Raw genomic sequence first — 24,127 nt, 5'->3', positions numbered from 1 at the left:
AACTGTCCGGCTTCAGGATTTTTTTTTGTGAGGGTGCTACGTAGATGCTGGATCAAGTGGTGGGATGGCTGAGCGCACCGCCTCTTAAAAAAGGCTGCCCAAAAAAGTGGGCATTGAAGGGATGTATATGTATATATAGGTACATAAGTATATATATATATATATATATATATATATATATATATATATATATATATATATATATATATATATATTAGAATATAGATAATTTCATGTACAAGTATGTATCTAATCAATTTGATATTAGAGTGTTTGTAGAACAGTCAGCCACACATCTGGGCAGGAAAGACTGGCTGTATGAAACCAAGAATAGTCCATTAAATCTCTTCACTGGGCAAATCCCCAATGTGTCCCCAATATGGACATCTGTATAGTCGCAAATAGCTTGTTTTCCCCTTGCTTATTGAACTGTGATATTTCTTGTAAATCATGTGATTTATTGTGATCTGTGATACTGCACAAGTGCAAACTCTGTATTTTCGGGTATATAAGTGTGTCAAGAAAGCATAGCTTCAGCATAAAATTTACCATCTCTTATGCTCATGTCTTGTATGTGTATTTTGCTAACTCTTTATGTCCTGGCACCAGGACCCTAAGACATCTGAAACCTGCCTAGGCCGTAGCCTGGCTATAGTAGTAACAACTTCCTTTCAGGCATGTTCATGATGGCAGGGCAAAATATACATGAACTTAGCATGAGAGCAGGGCAAAATGTACATGAACCCAGCAGCGGTGTAATTCAAAGACAGAAGAACCTGACCAGCAATACTTTGGATGACGCCCCTCTCCTTTAATAAAAAATAATGCCTTAGTTGCCATACACATGGGAGATGCATATTCACAGATAGAACAATGCGTGCAAAAGAAGAAATTGGGTGATCACAATGAGCTACAAATGACACAGAACAGGTTGGGTGGCATATATTCAGTAGACTGCTGTAGGTGGCACAGATATTGCATCATTGCATTCAGTTATATAATGGCAGGTAGCTAAACTTTGCTAAACTTAACAATGATGAAGGGAATCTCCTGGGAACCGGTACCATTCTGATCAGGCCTGGCCCTGTACGTACAGTGGGCGGCATTGAAGAAGGAGAAGACCTGTAGAACGCAGCGCTCCGTTGCCTGGAATGCGGAAGGAGGAGGTGAGTCATTCATTCCCTGCCTCCACTGACACACTGCACTAATATCTGGAGGGGGAGAGCGTAAGGGGGGGGCCCAGGTGAGGGAAGTTTGTTTGCCCCCCCTCCCCGCCACTGTGTGCTCGCTGCTCCTCCTTCCTGGCTAACTTATACTGGGGCAATTATACTACCTATACTGGGGACAACTATACTAGCTACCTATACTGGGGAAACTATGCTACCTGTACTGGGGGCAACTATACTAGCTACCTATACTGGGGCAACTATACTACCTATACTGGGGGTAACTGTAATACCTATACTGGGAGCACCTATACTGGCTACCTATACTGGGGCAACTATACTACCTATACTGGGGCAACTATACTACCTATACTGGAGTAAACTATACTAGCTACATATACTGAGGCAAATATACTTCCTATATTGGGGCAACAATAGTACCTATACTGGGGCCAACTATACTAACTGGCTATACTGGGGGCACATATACTAGCTACCTATACTGGGACAACTATACAGGCTACCTATACAGGGGGCAACAATATTGGCTACCTATACTGTGGACAACTATACTAGCTAATTATACTGGGGCAACTAAACTGGCTACCTATACTGGGGGTAACTGTAATACCTATACTGGGGGTAACTGTAATACCTATACTGGGGGCAACTATACTGGCTACCTATACTGGGGCAACTATACTACCTATACTGGGGCAACTATACTACCTATACTGGAGTAAACTATACTAGCTACATATACTGAGGCAAATATACTTCCTATATTGGGGCAACAATAGTACCTATACTGGGGCCAACTATACTAACTGGCTATACTGGGGGCACATATACTAGCTACCTATACTGGGACAACTATACAGGCTACCTATACAGGGGGCAACAATATTGGCTACCTATACTGTGGGCAACTATACTAGCTAATTATACTGGAGCAACTAAACTGGCTACCTATACTGGGGTAACTATACTAGCTACCTGTACTGGGTGCAGCTATACCTGGCTACCCTATACAAAAGTGACCTGTACCTGGCTACCTACCTACCTACACTGAGGGTGAAAAATGTTGGGTGCTATGCGATCATTGTAAAAAAGGGGAACGCATCCTCACAAGTTTGCCTCAGGCAGCAAGAAGTCTAGAACTGGCCCTGCTTCTGATTATAACAGATATATGCAAGAACCTCCAATATTTACTCCGGTGGTACATACTTTGCCTGTATTCAGTAAAGGGTTTCTTCATGAAACAGCTGATTTCGGCTGCATGGCTGATCTGGGTACCCAGAGTTTTAGCCGGGCACCGCACAAATTAGCGTGGGCTGGGAATCTGTGCAGAAGCAGGGTGAGTGTAACGATCTGCTGGCGATTTCCAGTCAGCGCACACCACGTGCGCTGAAGCAGAAGGAAATCGCCACAGTCACAGAAGTAAAGTACCCAGTATAGATTTTTAGAGGAGAATTCCAACCAGCAGATGGAGCTGTGGAGTACAGAGGGATAAGTCCTCTGTACAGCCACAGATGCCAGATTGAAATTGTACGATTAAGCAAGACTAGGCAAAAAGGTAGCAACACAGAAGAAAGCAAGAACAGAGACAGACTATGTGAATGTCTACCAATCTAGTCGCCACCCAGCGACGGTAGACATATCACATCAGAACAGACCAGAATAAGAAAGCTAATTACAAGAGAGGCGATTGCTATCAGCAACACAAGACTGAGCAAAGACAGAGCGTAAACTGAGTAAGGAAGACACAGCAAATAACCACAATCTGAACGCCAAGGAAAATAACAAATGAACTAGCTAAACGATATGCGCAACAGAGACAAGCACGTTAACAGCACGGCCACTGCACGATAAGCGCAACAGTGACAAAACGTACCAACCCTGACTAATAAATGAACACGGAGAATGAAAACAAACAGATAATGTGAACGCTTGCTAATCGGTTGCCTCACACCAGACAACAGCAAGCGTCCATTCCAGACAAGACAGACAGAAGGAGTAACCAGTAGCAACCGCAGCTAAGGTTATACTCCAAGGTACAGACAAGAGGGGAACGCTTGCTAATCGGTTGCCTCACACCAGACAAAAGCAAGCGTTCGTCCCAGACAAGACAGACAGAAGGAGTAACCAGTAGCAACCGCAGCTAAGGTTATACTCCAAGATTCAGACAAGAGAGATACACCACCTCTAACGCTAGGGCGAATGCGATCTAGGAACAGGACAGAACGATTCACTTTCAGCCACCGCTGGCGATAGTGCAATCGCACAGACAAGACAAGACAGAATAGGCAGTACAAATTAAAACACAACCTGACTGCACTAATAGGAGTGCAAGGAGCACTCCTCAAGAATTAACTACACTATAATATAGTAACAAAGATGCTGAGGCTCCAAGGTAAGTTTCCCTAATCAGGAACTATGTCGAGCAAGGAATTCTGGAAGGAAGTGCTATTTATACTGGAAACCTTCAAAGGAAGCAGACAAGCAGATTTGCAAGATAAGTGGATGCAAATCAGTCAGCCTTGCAAACTGACAGAAAGGCGTCTTTTCCCTGGACTGAACTATGCAAGCTGCATAGGAAACCAAACTGTCCAGGGAATCAAGGCCAGCAGAGCGAATTCTGACAGTGAGCTTTTTTTTCGGCTTCGCCCAGCCTGAAATTGCCCACGCTGTTACTGATTGGAATTGTTTCTTCAGTAGCTATTCGTTTTATAAGATGGTGTATTCTAATAAGATGTAGTAGTCCGGCTTATCATCTGAGTTTGAGCAAGCCTTGGGAACTACTAGCCTAGGCTCTCTGTACTTATTTGCCTTCTAACAACCACGTTACCTGATTTTACAAACAATAAAAGGCAAACAAAATGCATTGCCTATCATATGATAAGTATTGTTGGAACTGAACTTTCTGTTCTCTACTCTGCAGCTACCATTACAGTTTAATGGCATTCGTGTTATAAAGGCGCCTGGAAAGAAGGGTGCAGGGGATTGCGGCTTTTAGAATATCCGCAGAATTACGGATACTCTACTATCCAATTGTAAACTATTGGTATTCTTTACTGATATTTTACTATGTCTTAACCTAACCCTACTCTCACACAGCACCCACCCTCTATAGATGCCTAACGTTTAACCCTCCCCCTACGATACCTAACCCTCCCTCTACCTATGCCTAGCCCTTAAACACCCCCCCCCCCCCCCCCATGTGGCACCTAACACTCTCTAAGGCGGCTCAGTGCAATGTCCACTTTGTCAAAATTATATTAAATACAAAAATGACTGCAAGCAAACTGAGAATTTTACATCTATTTCAGCCATTGTTATTGCTGTTATTCTGAGGAATACTGCACATTTATGTTTTTAGCTTGCCTTTGGCAACTCAGGTAGTTTTTACCTCCACTGCCTGCTGTATTGTTTCTAAGTCATTTCAATAGTAGTAAAAATGTTTCTGTACCGTGTTAGCCAAACAATATATGTAGGTAGAAAAAACCAAAGTCTTGTAAAAGTAATACCTTTTAATGGCTAACTGATAAAGTTAAATAATGCAAGCTTTCTGGGATCTAGTCCCCTTCTTCAGGCATATTTCTAGATGTTAGCTGTAGTAAAACACTGATGCAGGGAAGCTGCATGAAGATGGCAGTTGTACTGGTTGCTGTTTAGCAGTTAGATGTCATGTGATCAGCAGGCTGGAGCCAGTGAGCTTATGCAAGCAAACATGAAATCTAGCAGGTTTCTGAAGATAGTGAAGCCAAGTCAATCATGTTACATAAGGAGTCATGAATCCCATTCCACAATTTAAACCTTCTGTTAATGTCTTGAACATTTTCATAAATTTGTACTCAGAAATCTTTCTTGCTTGTTCATTTTTGAAGTTACCCTTAAGAATAAATACTTTTAGATCTTGCATGCTGTGTCCTGGTTCACAGAAGTGTTGGCCCACTGGTGTGTCCATTTTACCCTCATTAATTTTAAAGCGGTGATGGTTCATTCTTGTGCGCAGTTTTTGTCCTGTTTCTCCTATATAGATTCCTCTTGAGGGGCATTTCATGCAGCGTATCATGTATACAACATTGGATGATTCACAGGAAAATTGGTCTGATATTTGATGATATTTCTGTGAGTTTGGTATTTGTATTTGGCTTGTGCACAAGATATAAGGGCAGGTCTCACACCTTGCGTTATTACAGGGTAATGTGCCTGGAGTTTCTGGTGTAGATAATGCACTTCTGATAATCATTTGTCTCAAATTGGGAGGTTGTCTGAAAGCAAGCATTGGTAAATCAGGAAAAACTTCTTTCAGGCGTTTGTCTTTATGAAGTATCGGTTGCAGGGCTTTCGATATCTTCCTCAGTGTCTTTAATCTTGGGTTGTAGGTGACCACTATTGGGACTCTGTTGTTTTCAGTTTTTGGGGTGTATTTCAATAGTTCCTCTCTAGATTTTAAAGTTGCTCTGTGTATTTGATCATCAACGATTCGTGGATGATATCCCTGATCTATGAATATATTACGTAGTGACATAAGTTGTCTGTCTCTGTCCTCTGAAACAGAACATATTCGGTTATACCTCAGAGCCTGGCTGTAAACAATAGATTTTTTGGTGTGTTCCGGGTGGAAACTATTCCACTTGAGGTAAATATGCCGGTCAGTTGGTTTACGGTAGATGGATGTTTCTAAAAATCTATCTTGTATATAAATTGTAGTATCCAGGAAACTGACATGGGAGGATGAAAAGTTGAGCGTTAACTTGATGTTCTTGTGGTATTCTGAGAAGTTTTTGTGGAATGTCACCCCAGTATGCAAATTTATTTATGGCCAGATTGGAGGAAAACTTCCTTTCAACGTGTGAAATTAAACCATGGGCTTACTTCAGATTTATAGACGATATCCTATTAATTTGGACAGCATCACAGGAAGAATTAATCACATTCCACAAAAACTTCTCAGAATACCACAAGAACATCAAGTTAACGCTCAACTTTTCATCCTCCCATGTCAGTTTCCTGGATACTACAATTTATATACAAGATAGATTTTTAGAAACATCCATCTACCGTAAACCAACTGACCGGCATATTTACCTCAAGTGGAATAGTTTCCACCCGGAACACACCAAAAAATCTATTGTTTACAGCCAGGCTCTGAGGTATAACCGAATATGTTCTGTTTCAGAGGACAGAGACAGACAACTTATGTCACTACGTAATATATTCATAGATCAGGGATATCATCCACGAATCGTTGATGATCAAATACACAGAGCAACTTTAAAATCTAGAGAGGAACTATTGAAATACACCCCAAAGACTGAAAACAACAGAGTCCCAATAGTGGTCACCTACAACCCAAGATTAAAGACACTGAGGAAGATATCGAAAGCCCTGCAACCGATACTTCATAAAGACAAACGCCTGAAAGAAGTTTTTCCTGATTTACCAATGCTTGCTTTCAGACAACCTCCCAATTTGAGACAAATGATTATCAGAAGTGCATTATCTACACCAGAAACTCCAGGCACATTACCCTGTAATAACGCAAGGTGTGAGACCTGCCCTTATATCTTGTGCACAAGCCAAATACAAATACCAAACTCACAGAAATATCATCAAATATCAGACCAATTTTCCTGTGAATCATCCAATGTTGTATACATGATACGCTGCATGAAATGCCCCTCAAGAGGAATCTATATAGGAGAAACAGGACAAAAACTGCGCACAAGAATGAACCATCACCGCTTTAAAATTAATGAGGGTAAAATGGACACACCAGTGGGCCAACACTTCTGTGAACCAGGACACAGCATGCAAGATCTAAAAGTATTTATTCTTAAGGGTAACTTCAAAAATGAACAAGCAAGAAAGATTTCTGAGTACAAATTTATGAAAATGTTCAAGACATTAACAGAAGGTTTAAATTGTGGAATGGGATTCATGACTCCTTATGTAACATGATTGACTTGGCTTCACTATCTTCAGAAACCTGCTAGATTTCATGTTTGCTTGCATAAGCTCACTGGCTCCAGCCTGCTGATCATATGACATCTAACTGCTAAACAGCAACCAGTACAACTGCCATCTTCATGCAGCTTCCCTGCATCAGTGTTTTACTACAGCTAACATCTAGAAATATGCCTGAAGAAGGGGACTAGATCCCAGAAAGCTTGCATTATTTAACTTTATCAGTTAGCCATTAAAAGGTATTACTTTTACAAGACTTTGGTTTTTTCTACCTACATAAGTCATTTCAAGAATGTATGTGACATTTGGAGTTCTTGGATTATAGGGAAACGGAAATGGCACGATGAGGATGGTATTTGAATTCCTTGATGGATTACATCATTTTCTGCTTTTATTTTTCTAGCACTGGCTAACAGAACTGGAGATCTTCGCAATGATTTTTGCTGCTGCTGTCCACGATTATGAACACACAGGCACTACAAACAACTTTCATATCCAAACAAGGTAGAACAATGACTGATTGAATGTTTTCTCTTATGGTTTTAATTACAGGATTTCATTTTTTTGTACAATTTATTATCATGAGTGAAGGTGATAGTGTGATTGGGTCAGCTTCTTGCATAAAAGTGCCCGTACATTACTCAATTTTCTTTCAAGCAGTTAAGAAATTGACTATTGGGCGATTATCAACAGTGTGGTCGATCGAAAGTTGATTGTCTACTTCTAGTGGCCAACACACTGCAAGTGAGATCCTATGCATTTCTCCTTCACTAATCAAGTTGAGCAATGTTGTGCCTCCATTCTCTGATGCCAAAAACCAATTCTGTGTATATATAAATTGTGGAAAGTGAGAAAGGATTAAAATCTCCTTTTGATTTTGGGTTGTCCTGTGTACCTATTTATGAAAATTTCCATCACTTTTTGTTCAGGTGAGAAGTTGGGATACCTCTTTAATAGGGAAACCTAGAAAAATATAGAAACAAATATATACTGTATATATTGGTACAGTTTAGGGCACTGAAAACAGATCCATAACATATCTATGATGTGCTGAAAAATTCAGCGTGATAGTGATAATGACTTGTACTTTGGACTTGGGATGGAAGCTAGTGCTCTGTGCCAGCTTCATCAGCTCCCAGTTAAATGTGCATCACTGTGAACCCCTCAAGGGCCTTGGGAAGGGGGGGGGGGGGGGGTTCCATTGATATTTTTACCAGTTCACATGATGGCTTCTGTGCAAGATATAAACTGACCTTTTCAGCTCTATGTTGTTTTGGTTTAAATTGAGTGTCATCAGAGCAAAATAAAGTTTGATCAACGCACTTGTGAGTTTCTTTCATTCTGACTTTACCACATTGAAGACCAAGCGTCACACACCTGAGTGAATTGTTAACATGAATATATTTATAGGTGATTTTTATCATTGATTGTTAATTGAGGCTAAACATCTTAAGGCCTGGAACCCACTAGGAGAACTTTTCTGAACACTTTGTGACTTGAAAATATCTTGCTAATGTAATGCTATGGGTGTGATCCTACTTGAGAGATGTGATTTTATAAAAATCCCCCATAGCATTGCATTAGCAAGAGCTTTTTCAAATTGCTCACATTCAGAAAAGGCTTCTAGTAGGTTTGAGCCCTTAAAGGGGCTCAGAGCTCTAAAACTAAAAAGATTTTATACATACCTGGGGCTTCCTCCAGCCCCATCTGCTCCGATCGCTCCCACACCGACATTCTCCGCTGCCCACAGCTTCGGGAACTGGGTCCCATCACTGACGTCAGTCGCGGCCAGATGCGCAGGAAAAGTGCGCTCTTTGTGTATCTCTCCAGCAGCTACACCAGACTGGCTCCGACTGCGGACAGCAGCGTGGGAGCGAGCGGAGTGGATGGGGCTGGAGGAAGCCCTAGGTATGTATATAATCTTTTTAATCTTAGAGCTCTGATACACGTTAAGGAAGAATGAGTCTGAATTTTCAGATGATAGAAAATTTTGTGAAAATATAATGGAATTTTTGAAATATGCACATTTTCATGAATTTTTTTTTGAAAACCTGTTTTCTCATACCCATTGATTTCAATGCATCTGGATTTTTTTTCATGCATGTCCATAAAATAAAATATATAAATATATATATATTTGTTTGAATATGTGTTCTCTTTTGGTGAAAATTATGTGGTCTTTCATTTGGTGAAAATCATTTTTTACTTCCCATACATTTTTTTTGTAACACAATTTTTTATTAATAGTTGAGGACAGCATCATAAAAGGCAGATTGTACAAGGAAGAACGGTATATACCTTTAGCTTAATAACATTTAGATAACAAAAGTAGGGTGTGAGCAAAAAGTACAGCATCTTCAGTCCGAACCATCAGACTTTGACAAAGTACCCTGGGGAGTATACCGCGTTCATAGAAAGTCCATATCTTGTGGATCGCAGAAGATGAATAATATGAGCATCACAATGTAAATGTCTCTTTATAGATAAGCAGGGAGAAAACTGCTATTTCAAATCTGCCTAGTATGGAAACTGTAGATCAGCAGAGTACTACATTGTAGTTAGGATGAAAGTAAGAGAAACAATAGGAAATAACAGTTAACTGGAAACAATGTTAAGAAGAGGTAGGAGTCAGAAAGGGAGGGTCGGGCACAGCGTTCATAGGCCTAGGTAGGTAAGTCAGTGAGAAAGAAGTAGAAGGGCCTAAACCACTTATCTGGAGCCTTAGGGACCTTGGAGGTTGTATGAAAGATGTAAGTAGGACTAGGAACAGAATCCATAATGGAGGGATGAGGTCTGAATTAGATAATATCCACGGGTCCCAGACTTTTTGGAACTTCGATTCAGTATCTCTAAAGCCGCATCTACCCGCGTAGATGCGGCGGCGATGTTGCTTATCAATCGAGCCGCCGATGCGGCTCGATTGATAAGATCCGACAGGACGGATCTCCCCACCGCCGATTCCCTGCTCGTTCCCCGCGAGGGGACAATGGCAGGGAATCGAGCAGAAGATGCGCGGCGAGCGGGGACGCGGCGGGCACGCGGAAGAGGCAATCCGGCGGCTAATCGAGCCGCTGGATCGCAGCCTCATCTACCCGTGTAGATGAGGCTTAAGGGAAGCAGTCATCTGTTCCATATTCTTAGTCCAACTTATCTTAATCTTGATGTCAGTTATAGTGGGGGAGGGGGGGGGGGGCATGGCTTTCCAGGTTGAGGCAATTGAGAGTCTACAGGCCGTTAGGATATGGGTGATTAAGCGTGAAGTGTACTTATCTACATCAGACAGTGGTTTACCTAGTAGCATAATCACTGGGTCCAGTGGAACCGTGGCCCATGTAGTATTCAGGATAAGCTGTTGGAGTTCCTTCCATAAGGGAACTAAGGATGGGCAGAACCAAAAAATATGCTCTAATGAGCCCTTGTGGGAGCAACCCCTCCAACAAAGGTCAGAGGTATTAGGGTACATTTTAGATAAAGCTTCAGGAGTTAAGCACCAACGAAATAAAATTTTATATATGTTCTCTTTAATCTGTGTGCACATCGAGGAGTGTTTGGTATTCTACCAGATATCTACCCAATCCTCCAAATCTATGGATGTGGAAAGAGACTCTTCCCATCTCCTCATATAAGATTGAGAAGGGGTTAGAGATCCCGAGTCAGTCTGAAGAAGGAAGTATATCTGGGAGATAAGTCCCTTTTGGTGGCCTCCGTGAGAGAACAGTCTTTCAAAAGAGGAACAAGGGGGTAGAGAAGAGGCTTTATGGGTATAGAAGCGGAGGAAATTGGAGATTTGGTTAAATTCCATTAGAGTTTGGGGTGTAAGTGTGACTTTTTCTTCCAGCTTAGATCTGGAAAGAAGCTTGCCAGTGGTAAAATTGGTCCAGTCATTCAGGTTGGAGTAGCCCATATGATACCATCTAGCCATAAAAGTAGGTGAAGTTCTGGGTAAAAAAGTAGGGTTCCCTAGTATGAGATATAGTGGAGAGGGGTATGATCTCAGCCTTGCTGTGACTTAAATGGATCTCCAGAGGCGGAGAGTGAAAGTAATAGTGGGGAGTAAAGTCAAGTGAGAAATTTTTGGAGGGGGGTCTATCCATATAAGAGAGGCTAGAGAGAGAAGTTGTAAGTCAGTTGCTTCAATTAGGGCCCATTTGGTGAAAACCTTCAGACCTGACCACTCTGTCAGTTGTCGTAGGTGAGCAGCCTGGTAGTAGTGCTTAATGGGGAGGCCGATTCCTCCCTGTTCTCTTGAAGCAAGGAGAACAGATCTGGATACTCTAGGGCGCTTGTGATTACAAACAAAATCTGAAAAGGCAGACTGCAGCCTAGACAACTGATTTGAGGGGACATGTACTGGGAGGGTCTCAAAGAGGTATATTCATTTTGAGTGTATAAATCCTACCAATCCAAGAAATTTTGTAGAATGTCCATTTGTGTAGATCCTGCAGAATGTTTTGGATGAGCGAGGGGAAGTTGTATCTATAGATGGCAGAGTATGAAGTTGCTAGGTGGATCCCTAGATACTTCAGGGTTCGAGTTCTCCAATTGTAAGGATACTATGTGATTTAAGGGAGAGTAGCATGTTCGGGGGAATTTTGATTGGGAGAGCTTCTGTCTTGTTCTTGTTTAGTTTGAAACCAGAGAGCGATTCGTAGGATGTGATAGTGCAGTGTAGGGCAGGGAGGGAAGTTAGTGGGGAAGTTAGGATAAGTAGGATGTCATCTGCAAATAAAGATATTTTATATTCAAATCTCTTCTGCTGTATTCCTAGGATATCTTGGTTAAGGCGAATTGCACAGGCTAGAGGCTCTATACTAATAGCAAAAAGGAGGGGAGAAAGGGGGCAGCCCTGTCTAGTGCTGTTTCTAATGTGGAAAGGTAGAGGGGAAGAGAAAGGAAGTTTTAGTGTGGAGGTAGGATTAGAGTAGAGAAATTTTAATAAAGTTATAAACGGGCAATCAAAGCCTTGGTGTTTTAAGGCTCGGAAAAGAAAGGACCAAGAGAGACGGTCAAAGGCCTTCTCTGCGTCCAAACTAAGGAGCAGAGAAGGCCTTCCGCTCCTATTCATGAGAGATATCAAGTTTATGGCTTTTCTGGTGTTGTCTCCCGCCTGTCGGACTAAGATAAAACCTACCTGATCATTGCTAATTAAAGAGGTAAGTATAGGGTTAAGGCAATTGGGAGGGCTTTAGTAATCATTTTAAGGTCTGAGTTTAGGAGTGAGATTGGCCTGTAACTCTGTGGTAATTGGGGGTTTTGCCCTCTTTAGGGATTACCATCAGGAGGGAGGCCAACATAGTGGAAGGAGGGATATTGCCTTGCATTATTTTAGAAGCTAAGGTAGATAAGTGGGGCAAGAGGATAGCTTGACATTGTTGTAGTATGAGTAAGGGAGGCCATCTGGACCAGGTGATTTAGAAGATGGGAGGAAATTTAATACTTCAGCTAGTTCTAAGGTGGTGATAGGGGAGTTAAGTTGTTTACGTTGCGATTCTGTGAGTTTAGTGAGACCAAGAGGGGCTAAGAAGGTAGCAACTCTAGAAAGAAAGGAGGTATCATCACTGTGGTCTGGTAAGTTATATAATTGTTCATTAGTAATTTGTAAAGATGTGTGTTATCTTGTGAGGATCGTAGTGTGTGTGGTACCCTCTGGGTCCTTCATAGCGTAAATCGAGTGTGGTGACATTTTAGGGTTCAGTTTATGCGGCAAGCATACACCTCTCAAAAAAGAGTTGTTTAGTCCATTTTAGGTTTTTTTCTAATTGAACGGATTGGTGGGATCAAATGTGTTGTTTGAGTTGTTGAACTAAGTTGGGAGTAGTGGTCTTGTGTGGGATTAGTTTTGTAAAGGGATTGAGCTTCGGAAAGGGCAGTGTGGAGGGACAGTAGTTTGTTGGAGGATAGTTTCTTATGCCTGGAGCTCTCGGCTATGAAGAAGAGGCCCCTAATATAGGCTTTGTGTGATTCCCAGAGTATGCTTTGGGACAAAACCGTGTCAGTATTAGTTTGGAAAAATGATTGCAATTCATTAGCAAGTTCAGATACAAAGGTCTTATCTTCTAACAGTGTTTTGTTTAGCCTCCAGTGGAGGGGTTTATGAAAATTGCGGAGCCAGTCCAATTGAATAGTAACGCTATGATGATCCGACCAAGCGACCAGGTGGATGTCTGACTCTAAAAGCGAGGGGATGAAGGATGCATTGGAGAAGAAGTAGTCAAGACGGGAATGAGATGCATGAGGGGGAGAGTAGAAACTGTATTCAGTTGAAGTGGGGTTAACAATTCTCCAAAGGTCAAGTAAGTTGTATTTCCTCATTAAGGCTCTGAATTTGCGGGAATTGCGATCATTTGTGGCTGAAGAGGATAGGGAATTAGAAGGACTTCTATCCAAGCATGAGGAGAATGCTAGGTTGAAGTCTCCTCCTAAAATGAGGGTACTTGATTGCACATTATGCAGCTTGTTGAGAAAAGAGGAGAAAAAGGATGTGTGCTGGGTATTAGGGACATATACATTTGCCAATGTGAGGGGTTTCCCTGCTAAGTTACCAAGGAGTATAAAAGGTAGAAAACCGAGAGCCCAATATAGTGTAGCTTGTATTGGAGGAGTGCGAATGATAATGATGAAACGTAAGTATTGTACTTACAAACCAGGGTTACCTCCAAGGCAACCACTGAAAAGGCAGGTGGGGAGACCAAGCCTGTCCCCACTCAGGATTAAGACGTCGCTCTCTGTGGATAGAGGAAAAAAAGAGGGTGTACCACCCTTCCACCAAGGGTGGATTCTTGATGTGTAGAGCTGTACAGAGGCGCCAGTAGGATAAAAGTCACTAAAACGTTTAAAACGTTCGGGATGCGGTGGTGGACCAGCCAACCCAAAACAGACACAGGTACTGTCGATTCAAGTAATAAATAATTTGTTTATATACTCCAAAGACAAGTTGCAACGCGTTTCACGGGCAAAATCCCGATTCCTCAGGCAATAAACTACTGGAGTGATACACAGCACTGAGTCCAAAATACCTCTGTTAAGGTGCCAAGCGTATTTTGGACTCTGTGCTGTGTATCACTCCAGTTGTTTATTGCCTGAGGAAGCGGGATCAGTAATCAAGTAATGACCTTTAGGGTCTTGGATAGTTTTAGTAATCTGTAGAGGAAGGGATGCTTTACATAAGATGGCTACTCCTGCCCGTTTAACTGTACCTGAAGCTAGATTTACTGTGGGATAATGTTTTTTTTTGAGCCGGACAATTTTTGTTGTACGGAGGTGTGTCTCTTGGAGCATGGCTATGTCAATCTTCATCCTTTTAAGATCCCGAAGGAGGGACAGTCTTTTTGGGGGAATATTTAGGCCCTTCACATTCAATATGAGAAGTTTAACCATAGTCTAGAAGAGGGAATTGACTGATGGAGTGTATGGAGGCCAAACGCTGTGCCCGGGGGTGGGGGGTGGGGGAAGGGATGAGGAGGGAATCGACTGTATACCTTGTATCAACCCAAACAAGGTCAAAACAGGTGAGGGAAACCATGAAGATAGAACAAAACTAAGGTTGCCTCTGCAAACATGGAGACTGCATATGTCAGCAACCATTTTAGGTTGCTTAAGGTTGGTCATCCAGAGAGTGTCTGGGCCGAATGATGGCTAAAGAGACACAAGGATGAACCTCCGGAGGCGTGTGCTGGCGCACCAAAATGGTGAGACAGTGACCCGTGACCTGCATAAGAAAGTGGTAGCCCGGGAAGAACATAGCAAACCTTCATAATACTTTACATAATAAAGCTGAACATTCAAAGCATAGTAAAGGATTATATCAAAAGAAGTTATGCAGTTAGAGATGAGTGAGCAGTATTGTAGCCCAAGTACCCAACCGATGTGTAAGAATGGAGTAAAGCAGGTTAATGTTAATTTAGCTCGGGAGGGCTTCCATGTTTTCAGTTTCTGGATGGTAAGTTAGGCTCCGTATCGGAACTTTTGTCCATTCCGAGATGTGATGAACTTTCCGAGGTGCAGAGCCAGAGTTCAGGGAGCAAAGTTGGTGGGTGGAATTGTAGGGGGTAGTTTTAGGCCCAGTTGCTTAAGAAACATTGGAGCGTTGTCAATGTCCGGTTCTGAGAAGGTCATACCATTTCTGTTGACTATTAGGCAGAAGGGGAAGCTCCACTTGTATGGGATTTGGGCATCTCTGAGTAGCTGAGTTATTGGTTTGAAGGCCCTGCGTTTAGCTAGGGTTATGAGTGACAAGTTGTTGTAGATACAGTGGCTTGCAAAAGTATTCGGCCCCCTTGAAGTTTTCCACATTTTGTCACATTACTGCCACAAACATGCATCAATTTTATTGGAATTCCATGTGAAAGACCAATACATAGTGGTGTACATGTGAGAAGTGGATCGAAAATCATTCATCATTCCAAACATTTTTTACAAATAAATAACTGCAAAGTGGGGTGTGCGTAATTATTCGGCCCCCTGAGTCAATACTTTGTAGAACCACCTTTTGCTGCAATTACAGCTGCCAGTCTTTTAGGGTATGTCTCTACCAGCTTTGCACATCTAGAGACTGAAATCCTTGCCCATTCTTCTTAGCAAAACAGCTCCAGCTCAGTCAGATTAGATGGACAACGTTTGTGAACAGCAATTTTCAGATCTTGCCACATATTCTCGGTTGGATTTAGATCTGGACTTTGACTGGGCCATTCTAACACATAGATATGTTTTGTTTTAAACCATTCCATTGTTGCCCTGGCTTTATGTTTAGGGTCATTGTCCTGCTGGAAGGTGAACCTCCGCCCCAGTCTCAAGTCTTTTGCAGTCTCCAAGAGGTTTTCTTCCAAGTTTGCCCTGTATTTGGCCCCAACCATCTTCCCATCAACTCTGACCAGCTTCCCTGTCCCTGCTGAAGAGATGCAACCCCCGAGCATGATGCTGCCACCACCATATTTGACAGTGGGGATGGTGTGTTCAGAGTGATGTGCAGTGTTAGTTTTCTGCCACACATAGCGTTTTGCATTTTGGCCAAAAAGTTCCATTTTGGTCTCATCTGACCAGAGCACCTTCTTCCACATGGTTGCTGTGTCCCCCACATGGCTTGTGGCAAACTGCAAATGGGACTTCTTATGCTTTTCTGTTAACAATGCCTTTCTTCTTGCCACTCTTTCATAAAGGCCAACTTTGTACAGTGCATGCCTAATAGTTGTCCTATGGATAGAGTCTCCCACCTGAGCTGTAGATCTCTGCAGCTCGTCCAGAGTCACCATGGGCCTCTTGACTGCATTTCTGATCAGCGCTCTCCTTGTTCGGCCTGTGAGTTTAGGTGGATGGCCTTGTCTTGGTAGGTTTACAGTTGTGCCATACTCCTTTCATTTCTGAATGATCGCTTGAACAGTGCTCCGTGGGATGTTCAAGGCTTTGGAAATATTTTTGTAGCCTAAGCCTGCTTTAAATTTCTCAATTACTTGATCCCTGACCTGTCTTGTGTGTTCTTTGGACTTCACGGTGTTGTTGCTCCCAATATTCTCTTAGACAACCTCTGAGGCCCTCACAGAGCAGCTGTATTTGTACTGACATTAGATTACACACAGGTGCACTCTATTTAGTCATTAGCACTCATCAGGCAATGTCTATAGGCAACTGACTGCACTCAGATCAAAGGGGGCCGAATAATTATGCACACACCACTTTGCAGTATTTTTATTTGTAAAAAATGTTTGGAATCATGTATGATTTTCGTTCCACTTCTCATGTGTACACCACTTTGTGTTGGTCTTTCATGTGCAATTCCAATAAAATTGATTCATGTTTGTGGCAGTAATATGCCAAAATGTGAAAAACTTCAAGGGGGCCGAATACTTTTGCAACCCACTGTATGTAGTTCGTCTCCTTTAAAAGTGACCGGAGATGTTTTCCTGAGGACTTGCAAGATAGCCTCTTTAGCTTCATAATAATGGAGTCTTTTGGTCTCTGGGCGGACGACTGATGCTCACTTAGGGATCTATGAGCCCTGTCCATTCACCACATTTCATCTGGCATGTCAGACACAATGGATTTGAATAGTTCAGTAAGGTGTGGTACTATTTGATCTGCTTTAATGGACATGGAAACCCCTTGATCCTCAAATGTTGCCTGCTTTCCCTATTTTCCCTATCCTCCTGGGCTGTGCGGAGGAATTTGATGTCTGAAAGCACAAGATGGTGTTCGTCTTCAAGGTCTGCTTGTTTCTGGGCCAGTGAGTCTACCTTGTCCTCTAATGCACTTGTGCGGTTCCCCAGCCCTGTAATGTCTGCTCTGAGTTCCTGTACTGCCGAGAGCATGAGCTGCTGGAGGGAATCGTGCATGGAATGATAGTGTCTCTCAAGTGCAGATTCTAGTGCAGAGGCTGTGACTGGTGTGTTATACTGGCCTGCGGTGTGGAGGGAGGATCAGCATGGATCTGGGATTCGGCGCCATCTTGGGATCCGGGGAGGGGGGGGGGGGGGCGGACAAAACGGTCCATGGTGCCGCTTGCTGCTGCTGACTTGGCTGCCGTTTTGGGGGACATCGGCTGCGGAGTGGTCTTGGGTAGCGTTCCTGGTGGAAGCCGTGCTTAAAGGAGGGTAAAGGAGCAGAGAGCGGCTGTGAGAAGCACAGGGTGTGCCGGAGCTCCTGTCTCAAGCGGCCATCTTGGTCGTGCCGCGCATGCGCCTCCCTTCCCATACATTTTTGCATGTGGATTGATTTGTTTGAATATGTATTTTCTCATGCCTATATATCTCAATGCATTTTGTAAAAATGAGCTTTCTTGTGCACAAATATTTTTGCCAATATTCTCATTTGTACAAAAATCATGGCAAAACATATGGGCCCATCACTATAATTATGTAAACCTGAACTGAAAATAAACGGATGTGTTGTATAGTTTAATTCCTAGATGGACTGTCCTGAAATCCTAAAGTCATATTTTGTTTTTAAAAGTCAAAAAACACACGTTTAATATTCTTATTGACTTACGGGAATGATTTCCTTTTTATGTTTTACAGCTTTAATGATGATCTGCTGACTCTGCACTTAAAGGTGTATTTCTACCAAAGAAGGGTTTTATGACTTGTATTTAGTGATGGCAGGGAGTTCACCACAATCCAACTCAAATTTGACTAAAAATGTCACTGAGAAAAAAACAAAGAAACTAACACAGCCCAGTTCAATGTAGGCTTGGAATCATACATACACGTGTTTATCTGTACATGGTGTATTACATATTCACTAAAGCCTGTTACATTTAACCTGCGCAGGCAAAATAGTATATGATTTGTGTAACTTGCATTATATATGCAAGGCCCACGCTGCTTGCATAGCAGGCAAACTAATAATGCAATTATGCAACAAGTTACCCAGTAAGCCCAGTAAGCTTACAGGGTACCTGCTATGGCATAAGATGTTTTATGTGTACAACAAGACACACACACACCTTGTATATTAGATGCAAAAAAGTTGTGTATTATACCAAAGATGGTTGACAAACTGGTCATACTGATACAATTTTTTTTGGCCAGATTATTTGTATACAAGTTATATCTCAGGAATGCATGTGTTACATTATGTATGAGCACTGCTATTCTTGTGAAACATAGCATGACCATTTGCATAATTTTGTATCAATATGACCAGTTTGTCAACCATCTTTTGTATAATACACAACTTTTTTGCATCTAATATACAAGGTGTGTGTGTCTTGTACATATATTAATTTGGGTTTAATGACACAGCACCCAGAGTTCAATTGTTTGTAATTTGCATTTTAAACTGAGGTGTGCATCCTCACTTGTCTTTTCTATAATATGCTGTATTACCTGGGGCTTCTTCCAGCCCCTTGAGGTGCGGGTGGCTCTACGCCATTCTCTCCGGCGACTCAGTTCACTTGCAATAGCTCCTGGCAATCCGGCCAGTCATGCACTTCTGCACATGCGTGACTCGGTCGCATGCGTGGCCCTGCTGCTCCCCTCCCCAGGAGTATTCTGCACCTGTGCAGTGCTACTGCGCAGACACAGAATGCTCCAAGTTGCAGGAGTGTGACAGAGTGTGCGTGTGCAGCAGAAGATTGCGGGAGTTATTATAAGAGAACTGAGGGGCTGAGAGGATGGCGAGGGAGCCCCCACAACTCATAGAGCTGGTGGAAGCCACCGGTAAGTAGAAGTACACCATATTATGCTATCTCAGGTTGTCTTTAATGTGCTGCTTTTAGTGAATATACCCCTATGTCACATGTCTGTTCAGGTCCCCTGTGAGAGATATATCCATTGCTTTCTAATCATACTGTACATTTCAACTAGGTTCTCAATTAATAGAATTGCCTAATGTAGTTTATCTGCAACGAGGACTTAGAAGGTTAATTCTCTGTAGGTAGGAGACATTGTTGAGACTTACAAAACATTTTCAGGTTAATATTCTTTTGTTATTGTGGAAGATGGGATAATATATGGGTTTCATCAGTACATTTATACATCTCCTGGCTGAGCAGCAATTATCTCCATGGGGGGCCTATTTATGAGAATCGTAGGTAAAAAAATCATTCCAATTTTTCCATCTCCACACACATATCACCATGCATTTATTATTTTGTATATTCTTGTATTGCTGATCTGTGTTTTGTTCTCTTGAGATAAGCCTCAAAAAGTATAGTGACATTATTCTATGAAGCTGGTGATGTTGCTCTTAAAGAGGGACTGTAGTAGAATAACATAAGGAATAGGAATGGCTGAACATGTTTGCCCGTGAATGGTTCCCGCCGAATAATGAATATTTGCATTCACATTTTACAGCAAATTTTTGTGTTCAAATTCATGTTCGCATTAAACATTGAAGTCAATGACCGGCAACTTTAGCAGTTAATAGCAAAGCTCCCATCCATGTTACAATCACCAGGGGTATGTTTTTTTTTATTGTGTTTTAGTGTAAATTTACTTATTTTAAAAGAAAGAGCAGTGTATTTTATGACTAGCCCTTTGGAACTGACAATGCTTTGGACAAGGATCGCTGTACAACCACAATGTTGCTGTATAAGGATCCCTGGCAATTGCAGCTGTGATTTGGCCATTAAAAAGGTATTTTTTTTAAATGACCTGTATATAGTGTATATTGTGCAAGTATAGTGTGGCCCCGAGCATTCAACTGGCTGAGGAGCTAAATGAGTTCTACTGCAGATTCGACCAACAGTTCAAGCAGCTCAGGACTCTAGCATTCACATCACAGGCCCCGATAGGGTGTCAGCAAAATGCCTGAAAACTTGCATGCACCAGCTTGCCACTGTCCTCTCCTCCATTTACAAAAGGTTCCTTGTGAAAGAAGTCCCATCCTGTCCTCAAAAATTTGACGATCATCCCAGTTCCCAAAAAAGGGCAGCACGGAACTCAACAATTTCAGACCGGTAGCGCTCACCCGAACCATAATGAAATGCTTCTAGTGATTCGTTCTTGACCATCTGAAGTGCTCCACCGATGCCCTACTTCACCCACACCAATAGGGCTAATAGGTCCGTAGACAATGCCATCAACATCAGCCTACTGTACATCACAGAACACCTGGACAGACCCAACTCCTATGTCAGGATCCTGTTCCTGGGTTTCAGCTCGGCCTTCAACACCATCTGCCTGGCCATCCTAATCGAGAACCTTGGGAAACTCGGGATAGACCCCACTCTGTGTGTATGGGTCAGAGACTTCTTAACAGACAGGACACAGAGAGTCAAGCTTGGTAACTGCTCATCTGACATGAGAACCACCAATATAGGAGCCCCTCAGGGGTGTGTTCTGTCCCCGATCCTGTTCTCCCTGTACACAAACCTCTGTTCCTCATTTGTGGACTCTGTCAAAGTTATTAAGTTCATGGATGCCACAACCATAATCAGCCTCATTGATGGATACTGGGAGAGCGCCTAACGCAGCGAGATTGATAGAATATGCAGCTGATGCAGGGACAATAAGATCATCCTCAACATGCCAAAAACTGTCAAGCTGATCATACACTTACGGAAACACCCCTCCACACTCCACCCCGTTCTCATTGAAGGGGCTAAAGTTTCCAGGGTATTGGATGAACGCTACTTCGGCACTACCATCTCCACCAACTTAAAATGGGGGCAGAACACTACCAAGATCCAAAAGAGGGCACAGCAGAGGTTATTCTGCTTGCGACAGCTGCAAAAATTTGGGATGCCACGCAAGCTGCTCACCAGCTTCTACAGCGCTACCACAGAGTCAATCCTCTGCTCATCCATCATTGTATGGTATTAAAGTGCTTCCACCAGAAACAGGTACAAGCTCCAAAGAGTGATTGGGGCTGTGAAAAGAGTCATTGGATCAAACCTGCCACCTCTCAACCTCATCCATTCATCCAGAATGAAGACAAGAGCCACCAAGATCTCATGAGCCCCCTCCCACCCAGGCAATCGGTTCTTTGAGCTTCTCCCATTGGGCTGTCGCTACAGGGCCATCCTCTTGAGAACCACCAGGGACAGGACCACCTTCTTTCCTAAGGCTTTCCTCTGGCTGAACTTCAGCTCTCCCCCACCAGGCCAGCCCCTCTGCGGCTCTCCACGAACTTTATAATAAATTCTCCCCTGCGCCTGTCCCGCCCTGCCAATGTACTGCTCAGGTGCGGCACTCTTTCCCAACAGCACCCTCCTATTTTATTCTCTACTTTACAATGTTTTTATTGTCTGCCCTAGTGTCCTGCCCAATCATGCTCTTCTCAAATGCTGTGGATGACTACCTGCATGTCTTAGTTTGCCTACTTATGTTGATATGGTATTGCTGTGCTGTCTTTGTTTGTGCCAATATCTTGCTTGTACTGCTGCCAATGCCATGTGTACTGCAATCAGTTCCGGATACAACAACCATCATACTCTGGGAATAAAGGATTCTGATTCTGGGGTCAACCATGCAGGCTGCGATGGCCATACTGCAGAACCCAGGCAAAGCCTCCCCCTTTCCCCCAAAGCCCTTGATTGATCCACTGGTGCCCCAGAGGAGGTGGGGGGCGGGGGCCATCAAAGCCCGGGGGGGGGGGGTTTCATGGGGGAAACTGGGAGTCCCCCAGATGCCTAACTAATTCTCAAGTGAAATGAGTATAGGGGTACTGACTTTCCACAAAAGAGTCAGAATCGCCAAATTTACATGGTATGCAGTGATGGGCCAAATATCAAATTTTGGGTTCCCGAGTTTCGAATCCGAATCTCCACAAAAATTTGCGAATCTGAGAATCTCCATAGACTTCAATAGCAGGCGAATGGCCGCCAACTTTAGTGGTGAATAGCCAGGGTTGCTCGGATACCCCCAAATCTTTAAATCCTCCTGATTCCCATTTGTCTATTAAGGAACCAATGGGGAGCCTTGGAGGGAAATATAACCATTTGCTGTGGTGCTGCGCTTTGGCGAGCTCCCGCGCGCAATCCCGTGCCCCCGTGGTATCCCCTGGTAGCCCTGGGATCAGTGAACGGGAACATGGTTCCCGATCACCGATCCGTGTCCCCAGCAGAAAAACCGAAGCGCTCTTACAAGAGGCTTCAGTCTTTCTGCAAGTAAAAATTTCCGCATCCCCCTTGTGCTTCCGGTAAGCGAGAAGCACAAGGAGGGGAAAAAAATTCAAGGGGGCCATCTTGTGGCCGAATAGTAAAACTACATCTACATATGTTTTACATTACAATTTACACATATATTGTATTTCCCACACCAAAATATTACCCAAATAAAATTTTTAATGAAAAAAAAAATACAATAATAAAAAAAAAAGACATAAATAGTTACCTAATGGTCTGAACTTTGTAAATATGCATTTGAAGGGAGTATACTACGAACATTTTTTAAATTATAAGCTTGTAAATAGTGATGGACGCAAAAAGGAAAAAATGCACCTTTATTTCCAAATAAAATATTGGCGCCATACATTGTGATAGGGACAACATTTAAATGGTGTCATAACCGAGACAAACGGGCAAATAAAATACATAGGTTTTATTTATGGTAGCATGTATTATTTTAAAGCTATAATGGCCGAAAACTGAGAAATAATGCATTTTTTCCATTTTTTTTCTTATTAATCCTGTTAAAATGCATTTATAAAAAAATATTTCTTAGCACAATGTACCACCCAAAGAAAGCCTAATTAGTGGCGGAAAAAACAAGATATAGATCAATAAAATGTGATAAGTAGTGATAAAGTTATTACCGAATGAATGGGAGGTGAAAATTGCTCTGATGCATAAGGTGAAAAATCCCCGCAGGCTGAAATGGTTAAAGATGCTTGAGTGCAGAGAGGACAGCGGGATGCTGTGCAGAGTGCAGAGAGGACAGCGGGAGCCAGCGGCAATGCATCTGCATAGGCGGATGCACTCTCAGCTATACTGAGCATGGCTGAGAGCTGCGGCAGGGAGCGACATGTGTGGCGGCGGCTGGCGGGGATCTTCAATCAAGATGTCATTGAAGATCGCAAGATAGAGGATATTGGCACATTGGGACATTTCCGAGGATATTGTCGTGGGAACTTTTTTTTAAAGGTACAGGTAAGTATTTATGGTTAATTTAGAATATTAAAGGGATTTATTCGTTGTTGCATTTTTATTTCTTTAACCCTTTATGGAAATGGGTAAGGGGTACTTTGTACCTTCTTAAAGGGGACTCCCAGATGCCACCATGAACATCCTCGGGAGTCGTCGCCTCCACCTCCTCCTGGGGCATCGGAGGTGGGGAAGAGCCCCTTGTCCATGGATTGGACAAGGCCCCCTTACGTGCTAGAAACACTAAATTTTCAGGGCATGTGGAGGGGGACAGTAGCTACAAGAATTTTTTTTTTCAAAAAGACCTTTTAGTTTTTGAGAAAATCGATTTTAAAGTTTCATAGGAAAATATAATACATTTAAATGCGATAAATGACAGATAATGTAGCAAAACTAATGGTAGTGTAAATTTATATAAACATATATTAAAAGAAAGAGCAATGAATTTCATGGCGGGTATTCCAGGCGGTCC

The 24,127-nt window shown here is 42.6% G+C and overlaps 1 protein-coding gene across 4 annotated transcripts in view; it reads left to right on the top strand.

Moving 5' to 3' along the window:
* The window catches only part of PDE1C (phosphodiesterase 1C), a 1,357,122-nt gene that overhangs the window by 1,003,968 nt on the left and 329,027 nt on the right, over positions 1-24,127 (top strand). For all 4 annotated transcript variants that reach the window (XM_068236575.1, XM_068236577.1, XM_068236578.1 and 1 more), the window contains one exon: positions 7,543-7,643. In XM_068236575.1, coding sequence (XP_068092676.1) covers positions 7,543-7,643 — 101 coding nt within the window. The remainder of the gene's footprint in view (positions 1-7,542; positions 7,644-24,127) is intronic.

The sequence above is a fragment of the Hyperolius riggenbachi genome, chromosome 5, assembly GCF_040937935.1.
Source record: "Hyperolius riggenbachi isolate aHypRig1 chromosome 5, aHypRig1.pri, whole genome shotgun sequence".
Taxonomy (NCBI): Eukaryota; Metazoa; Chordata; class Amphibia; order Anura; family Hyperoliidae; genus Hyperolius; species Hyperolius riggenbachi.
Note: the sequence above shows the minus strand (reverse complement) of the source record. Positions and strands in the feature narration are given on the sequence as shown.